The 8,946-nt window shown below is 39.6% G+C and overlaps 1 protein-coding gene across 2 annotated transcripts in view; it reads right to left on the reverse strand.

Annotated features, from left to right (window-relative positions):
• Positions 1–7,687, reverse strand: part of BEST3 (bestrophin 3) — a 40,503-nt gene extending 32,816 nt beyond the window's left edge. Inside the window, exons 1-3 of one of the 2 annotated variants that reach the window (XM_043564982.1) lie at positions 5,599–7,687; positions 1,969–2,063; positions 1,270–1,503 (exon numbers count right to left, since the gene is read on the reverse strand). In XM_043564982.1, the coding sequence (XP_043420917.1) occupies positions 1,270–1,503; positions 1,969–2,063; positions 5,599–5,750 (481 nt within the window). In that variant the 5' untranslated portion in view covers positions 5,751–7,687. Of the gene's footprint in view, positions 1–1,269; positions 1,759–1,968; positions 2,064–5,598 lie in introns of those variants that run through there. The other variant, XM_043564981.1, reaches the window with a different exon arrangement.
• Between the last annotated feature and the right edge of the window lie 1,259 nt (positions 7,688–8,946).

The following is an 8,946-nucleotide window of genomic DNA, read 5'->3' on the forward strand; positions in this document are numbered from 1 at the left end:
AACTCACCTTCCTGGTTCCCGCTAGAATCTACTTCTGTTTGGAGAAAAGCATTCACCTTAGGAGTTTTGAGCCTGTATCATAATGCTGGCTCCTCTACTAATGGTCCAGGGTCGGTAACAACCTCTCTTTTTTCAAAAAATTTTTTTAGTGTTTATTTATTTTTGAGAGACAGAGCATGAGCTAGGAGGTGGGGGAGCAGAGAGAGAGGGAGACACAGAATCCGAAGCAGGCTCCAGGCTCTGAGCTGTCAGCACAGAGCCCAACATGGGGCTTGAACTCACGAATTACGAGATCATGGCCGGAGCCTAAGTGCGAGGCTTAACTGACTGAGCCACCCAGGTGCTCCAGTTATAACCCCTCTGAATCTATTTCCTACCTTTCTCGTGTCTTGTTTTTGGGGTTTTTTTTTTTGGATCCAAATGAAATAATATTTATGAAAATGGATAAACCATAAAGTGCTAGAAAAGATCAGGTAATAGGGGCGCCTGGGTGGCTCAATCCGGTAAGCCTCCTATTTTGCCTCAGATCACGATCTCACAGTTTGTGGGTTCGAGTCCCGAGTCGGGCTTTGTGCTGACAGCTCAGAGTCTGGAGCCTGCTTGGGATCTGTGTCTCCCTCTCTTTCCGCCCCTCCCCCACTCATGCTCTGTCTCTGTCTCTCAAAAATAAGTAAACGTTGGGGCGCCTGGGTGGCGCAGTCGGTTAAGCGTCCGACTTCAGCCAGGTCACGATCTCGCGGTCCGGGAGTTCGAGCCCCGCATCGGGCTCTGGGCTGATGGCTCGGAGCCTGGAGCCTGTTTCCGATTCTGTGTCTCCCTCTCTCTCTGCCCCTCCCCCATTCATGCTCTGTCTCTCTCTGTCCCAATAAATAAATAAATTAATTAATTTAAAAAAAAAAAAGGAAAAAAAATAAGTAAACGTTAAAAAAAGAAAAGATCATACAATATTAAAGATGATTTTAAAAATATGATACTTTTTACTCTGGCATATTTATGTAAAGGCCAGTGACTCTCGGCCACTTAATTTAAGGTTGACTGCTGCTTCCCCTCCTTCATGGCCCTGGCAAACTTCTCCAGAGCAGTAACTATGTCTTATTCATCGTTGCCTCTTAAGACTGTCTGGCACATAGTAGGTAATCAATAAATGTTCCTTGAGTGAACAAATAAAAGACATTTTGAATGAATAAATAAAAGACATTTTCAAAGGAATTTTGAAGGTTCCCATCTAGGATGAGAGGAGTCTGTGGAGGGAAGAGTCATTCACAATACCTGCTTCAACCACATGGTCCATCGTAGGGAACCTTTTGTACACAGCCGTGCTCACCGAGCGGAAGATGAGCAGGGACGTGAGATTCACATAGCGCATCAGGGTCCTTCTGAGCAGGCGCCCGTGTTCGTCGCTTCCGTGAACACTGCTGGAGATGAGGAACATCAGCCTGTCTGGCCAGGGCAGGTTCACAAACTGGTTCCACCATCGGTTCACTACCAGAGTAACATAAAACCCTGTAAAATAACAGGAAGCTATAAAGCAATTTCTTATAGCAGACATGTTGTTGACACTGATGCTTTTAGCAGAATTTCAGCCTCTTTAGGGATCGGGGTGTAAAAATATGTTGTTATCCATACTTATGACTTTGCCCTCCAAAAAAAAAAAAAAAAATGTAATTTGTGCCTGGCAATGTCATAGCACCCAGTAAGTGGGTGTTAGAATTCAAATATTGATGGCAAAAATGGGCAGTTAGTGAAGAGAAAGCTTGATTGTCTAATAGCAAATTATTACCTCAAACTTGTTTGGTGTTAATTTAGCGGAAGCAGCCCTGAGGGCAAACTTTATGGATGATTCTGGTTCGATTGTAAGCAGCGGCTTTTCAGGCATGCCTCTCAGCTTAGAAACACTCCCATGCAGAGTCATTGATGTCATCCGAACAGAGACAGTGTGGCTGCGTTCTGCGTGTGACCTATACTTACCAAGCACAAAGGTTACTGGAATTTGTTCAGCATATCTGTCACAGTAAATTGATAATTTTTCAAAGTAACGTTTTTGGGCTCCTGTAAGTAACAATCTGGAGCAAAAATAAAATGCACAGCCCTTTATGATATTATACTTCTGCACCTGCTTTGCAAGTGATATTCAGTGCAAACAATTAAGCACAAATAATTGTAATTTTTTTTAAGAAGCAATAATGCTTTTTTCTACCTAAGCTGATAGATCTCAAAAGCTTTTTAATTGCTGAATGTTTCAAGTACCAATGTTTTCAGTACATAAATGTTATTGGCCATTAGACAGTGGGATTTATTAACTTCCATTTACTTATATGTTTTTTAACTTTTATTTTTAAATACTTTATATTTTAAACTTTTATATGATGAATACATTGGATTTAGAGCAAAATAACTCATTAAAGAGTCCAATTTTCCATTATTCATCAGGTATACTTAAAAAAAGGGTGTCTTGATTAAGTGAACTACAGTTGTTAAGTAATTATGAGGATTAAATTATAACCCTAACCTTGACATCTTGATCTTACAAGTATGCTACTTAGCACATTCTTGATTATATGTGTTGTACTTCAAAGGCTATTATAACCATTTATTTTAAAACCCGCAATTATTTAAAATATAAAATAACACATAACAACAAGGAGTAAAAATTTTTATTCCTGCATTTGGTGGGTTTGTGTTTGCATAATACAAATATCAAAATTTATATTATGCATCTCACCAAAACCCATTTTCTGGTATGAACTTAGGCTAAACCTAAGTTCATTTAATGGAACTATTATTGATATTTATGTTACACGGAGGGGATTTGCAGTCAGGAGAGACGTCCCAAGGCAGGGTAATCGTAATGGTCGAGATCTACAAGGAGAAGCAACGCAAAGAAATTTGCATAAATGAATGGTACAGCTGTTCCAAGGGAGGAAGAAATCCCTGGGAAAGATCCATTACAACATATGTCAAAAGCCCTGTTTGAGTCGGTAGAATTTTGATAGAGGAAGCAGAGGGATGATGGGGTAACAGCGAGCCACCAGTCAGATTGCGCATGAAGAGCTGGTAGTGACAAAGGAGTTTGGGGTGCAGGATGGGCTTGGAGTTCCTGCCTCAGCTTTGAGGAGGTTTCAGAAATTCTTATTCAGCTTATTCTTATTCAGCTGCACAGGCCTGTCAAGGTCATGCCAATGACAAGTCACAGCCATAACAGTTTCCGACACTCAGATAGAAATGGTCCAAGAGGATTTAAAGGCAGAAAGCACAGACCTGAAGGTCAGACAAAGCCAGGTTTGAATCTCAGATCTGCCACTTACAAATTTGGACTTGGAACATATTTTTAAATCTCTCTGAGCCTCAGTTTTCTCACTTGTAAATGGGGACAATAAAGCCTATGTGTTAGGAATGTTATGAGGATTAAAGAATATATCATATATAAAACCACTGAACATACAGTGTCATACTTTTTCGATAATAAAGTGGTGGTTATTATTAACAACTGGTCAAAGGAAAAAATATTTAGCTAATAGCCCCGTAGAAAGTTTACTAGCTAAAAAGTACTAAAATGGTGATTTTTGTCGAATTCACCCCAAAATAAAAAGAGGTATACTCAAAAGTAATGAGGTCTGGTTTTGTCTCATGATTTTTGCTAAGTATCATTATTTGCTTAGAATAGAATTTTAAAACTTAGGACGATTAGTAGACATGAGAATGATGCTATAATTTTCTACAGGTATGTTTGACTTTCTTGATAAATTCAACCTATAGTGGTTGGTATACCTTCAATGAAGATTAAGAAGATATTTTGACGAGATTTTATAGCTGAACTTTACAAAAATGAAGAATGACTTGCACGATTGATCATTGTTATAAATGTAAGCACTCTTTGGTCTTTAGCAAAAATACGTGCATACAATTTTGTGGGGTATAAGCAAGATATTGAAGCAAGAGTGGAGGCCCCATGGAGGATTTCTGGCCACGACGCAGCTGCTCTGAGTGCTATTCAGAGTGCTATTGCAGCAGTAACAGCAATAAACTCACATTAGTAAAAATAAACTAATGAGACAATTCTTCTGAAACGTCATGTGTCTTCCACTATTTCATATTCTGAAGCATTAGGTGATACAAAAATACATTGTCAAAATAACGTTGTACTTGTAAGACACATCTGAAAAATTATTAGAGGTTTTTAAATAAAACCCCTGATGTCCCTTTACAGATATTTTGATATGCAGCAAAATAGCCCTTCCTATTCTATTTCTGACAATTATCAGCTGGCCAAATTACTATCTCTCTTGGTCAAAGGGAGTCCTGTGGCTGCAAAGAAGAAGGTCGGTAAGAGCAATGATACTACGAAGTCGTTCATCAGTATGCGGGAGAGAAAGAACAAACTGAAGTACATAGAAAAGGAGGAAATACAGCCTCAAAAACCTTTAGCTTTTCTATTTTAAGTTTTAAATTCCCCCAGAGTAGAAATGTATGCAATAAGTTTCAATTAAAAAAAAACTAAACACAGATATCACATGTTTTCACTCCTACGTGGAATTTGAGAAACTTAACAGAGGACCGCAGGGGAAGGGAAGGAAAAATAAGTTACAAACAGAGGGGGAGGCAAACCATAAGAGACTCTTAAGTACAGAGGACAAACTGAGGGTTGATGCGGGTGATGGTTGTGAAGGAGGGGAAAATGGGAGACGGGCATTGTGGAGGGCACTTGTTGGGACGAACACTGGATGTTGCATGTAAGCGAGGAACCACGGGAAATCTACTCCCAAAGCCAGGACTACACTGTACACGCTGTATGTTAGCTAACTTGGCAATAAAGTATTTAAAAATAAATAAATAAAAATAAAATAAAATAAAATTAGTTAAAAAAAAAAAACCTCATAAAGCTTCCCATTTGCACTACTGGTAACATTTTATTTAGACTATAATTTTAGTCACACAAGTATTTCCTCAACATGATTTTGCTCAAATTTTCTGTCGGTCTGACGGGCTTAGGTTGTGATGGTATAAAGAATAAACATCTTCTGTTGTGAACATAATGTACCCCGCACTCAGAGGGTAAAAATAAAATAAATTCGTTTTCAGGCCTCGGCACCACCCTGGATGAGATCTTGTCATTCCAGGCAAAAGAAAGGAAAGTCACCTGATAGACGCCCTTCACGGACACGTCAATTATGTAGGTAGTGGCTATAAGCTGCCAAGTCACAAATTCAAACTATCAGTGACATAGCTGAGAGAGGCACCGATGATTATTTGTTCGTGGCCTTTGCCACTCAAAATCACCACTGAGTGAGGAGTTAAGTAATAAATCTGCCATTTTATGCCTCCGGCAAAATCCTGGCAGGGTGCCTAGTATCACATTGTGATCAATTCACATGGGGCTGGCATGAGGGCCACCTGGACATGATAGAGTCTACTTGAGATCCCTAAGCATGGGTTAAGTGTGGATTAAAATACCCTGAGATGAAGAATGCAAGAGAGGATCATGCAAAAGAGGAGATTACATAAGGCAAAAGTCAGCGGCAACCCAAGGCTCAGATTTTTGAGACTGTATTCTTACATGATATTTGATGGCCGTTTAAGGAGACATGCAAAGGAAGGTACCTGTACACCAAACTTATTGCCGTGTAAAAAACAGCAAAGACAATAAATTCCCTGTACAGTAGTTTGTAGATGCTGCCTCTCCACTTGAGGAGTAACCTATGAAATCCAAAAAAAGTCGCATTTGCTACTTTACTGGAGTACGTGACAGTCATCTCGGATAGCTTTTCTATTTTTTTCTAGAAGAGCAAGAAGACAAAACACAAGTAAAAAGCAGTGCTTAAGATGGAACATAAATCTGTGTCTCAAAGAAACCCAAGCCGGTCACCAGTCAACCATCTCCCCATTTTGCCTTTCTCTGTTTAAACCATTTGGAATTTGGAGATAACCAACATCTCCATGTTAAATCTCTTAGTAGAAAAGGGGAGGAGAGTAGTCTCTGGAAAGAGTATTATTAGAACCCGGCTTAATTTATAAATATTATTTTCAGGTTTTATAGTCATGACTTAGTAATATTTGAACGAACGAATGAATATGATATATGAAATATGTTGTAGAATCACCTGTCATGTTATTTTCCTAACCCACGGGAAGATTCAGGGTACCGATACGCTATATTAATTGACATTTTCAAAGGCACTGGCCATACTTACTGTTTGGGTCTTTATCTGCTGCAGTATGTAAAGAAGTGTTTATTTCACCCTTAAATTTCGTAAGGGGAACTTAATGGCTCTCTTCTGAGAACTCAGGAGATATTGTTGAAAAGAAGCAAGACTCTTAAGAGAATTTAATTGATGGGTCACTTCTGGTGGTTTTAGTTGGATGTGGGTATCTCTCTAGCGGAGCTGCACGTGCACGGTTGACACTCTGTACATTTCAAAAGGCAGGGCCACAGGGATAGTATACAGAAGGTGCACTTCCCTTTGGAAGTCATGCGTAAAAGGCTTAGGGAGGTTCACTTTCTGTTTGGAGCCGACCAAAATAAGGTCATTATTCAGGGCTCTCTCCACGTGGATCCGTTCCACAGATACGGGTAGAATGAGAATTGGACCCCTATGCCTCGTTTCAGTCAGTTCTCTGGCATTCATTGCTTTTCAACAAGACATCAAACATTCAGGTTCTGAGACGGCCCCGAACTAATCTTTGTTTGAAAATCCTGCACCACCACTTTCTAACATGGAGCATATACAGAGAAAATGAAATTTCTCGGAAATCTTTCTTGTTTCCAAAGAATTTCTGAGGGGAGTCTTCCAGAGCTACTTAGATGGAAATTATGGAGGTCTGAGGTGGAAGTGGGCAGACTTCTCATATAACGTAGCCTGCAACCCACATTTTATCTAAACGGGAAGATGTTCTGTCTTTCTTCAGAGGTGGGAAAACAATCCAATTCTAATTTGCCTAGTTTCCCTAAAGAAATAAAACCCTGGCACTGTATTCACAAACTTAAGCCTTCAGCATCACTGATTTTAGTAAAGAAACCAGGACTTTTGGCATAAGTAAGTGGCCTTACGAGAGGACGGGAAGCATGCCACAGCCAGTTTCATTTTTCCATTTTACCTTGTCTATCTGTGTAATGTGAGTACAGTCAAAACTGGGAGAGAGGAGCCTAATAAATTAAGCACATTTTATAATTTGTTCTCGTGGGCAGCATCATTTTAAATAACAGTCCTCAACTTTTTTTTCATTTAACCATCCACCCTTCTATTTCGGCTATCAGAAAAATTAAGATCAGACAGAGTAGAGATCAGAATTAAAATGCATAGATATACTCTCTGTGCACTAACCTATTTCTTTGGTTTCAAGTCTCCGACGGGAAAGAAACTCTTCCAATTTCAGGCTCCCCCCGAAGAGGTGCCTTCAGGTCGGTGTTCCGTTCGGCTCCGCTCTTCACTCATGCACAGTCAGATTTTCTTTCCTTCCCTGGCCACCGAGAAGACCCAGAGGGTGACAAGTACAGGAGTTAAATGTTTTTCCACTTGTGGAGGCCTGTTTATGCCAATTTGCCCACTGATGACAGTTATAGCCGGGAACAAACAGAAGCAACAGCTGCTGATGTAGCTTTTTCCTCATCTATAATTATAACTCCACCTGCCGCCCAAAGTACCCCTTTGAATGAGAAGTCGGAGGTGACGTGAAGGAGATTGGGCCATTGAAGTACGTTATTTTCATTTTGGTTCTACCCTGGGATCAAGGAAGAGAGATCCATTTTCCCCTACAAGGTTCTGAAGAGGCTCCACTGGTCAAAAAAGGGAATTAGGACAGTCTGTGTGTGCTTAAAATGAAGAAGGAGTTGTTGTGAAGCCATAAACTGGGGCAGATAAGAATTTTCTTTCATTTGAGAGGTATTGAGAATGCTCTCCCATTAAAAGCAACAAGCATACGTGTCTCAGTGTGCGTGTGGGCGCACGTGTGCGCACGCATTTTAGCAGAGCATAGAAAATTATTATGTGTGATGGCTTAGTGTAGCGGAAAATAACACCCTGATTCATTCATTACGTTTGTTATCCTTCCATGTCAGCTAGGAAAAATTGTAAATTATTCAAAATGACTTCCATAGTTTCCTTCTTGAAAGAGAGTTCATTGGTATTCTTTAGATAATGAAATAAATAATTTCAGGGTCTATTCCTGGGGACTTTGCAATCTTCTAAAGTAATGTGTGCACCCAGCATTGCAACTTAAGCTTAACTAAAATGACTACCAAAAAAACCCATATATTTTTGTGAGAAAAGAAGAGTAAAAAGACACTCATTCTAAAATTGAGAATATATACATTTAAAAGGTGGTGTTTTTTTTTTTTTTACAGCAGTCTTAAGTTTTATATGCATTTGCCTGGTTTCTTTATCAAACTATAAGCACCTTAGAGCAAAGAGTTATAGTGTCTGATTTTTTGCCCCCATCCCTGTTCATAGTTCCAGCATGAAGCCCTGTGTATAATGGATATTCAATATGCATCTGTCGTTTGATTATCACCTTGTCACTATGATACTTCTGTCAGTACATTGGGGGGAATTTATGAACATTTTATTTATTTATTTATTTATGTATTTATTTATTTAAATTTGTGAACATTTTGAAAGCACATATTTTCTATTTGGTTGCCATGAAAAGTGGCTGGATAGACCTGACATTGCATTTATAAAGGTTTGCAAGACTAATCAACGTTATAGAGTTTGAGCAAATCTAAACCCAAGTGCTTATGAAATAGAAACGTGGGAGGTAGTTTTAAAAATTCTCACTTTTGGGGGCTCCTGGGTGTCTCAGTCCGTTAAGCAACTAACTCCTGATTTAGGTTCAGGCCATGATTTCACGGTTCATGAGAGCCCTGAGTCGGGCTCAGTGCTGACAGTGCAGAGCCTCCTTGGGATTCTCTCTCTCCCTTTCTCTCTGCCCCTCCCCGCCTCTCAAAATAAA

This window comes from Prionailurus bengalensis, chromosome B4 (genome assembly GCF_016509475.1).
Source record: "Prionailurus bengalensis isolate Pbe53 chromosome B4, Fcat_Pben_1.1_paternal_pri, whole genome shotgun sequence".
Classification (NCBI taxonomy): Eukaryota; Metazoa; Chordata; class Mammalia; order Carnivora; family Felidae; genus Prionailurus; species Prionailurus bengalensis.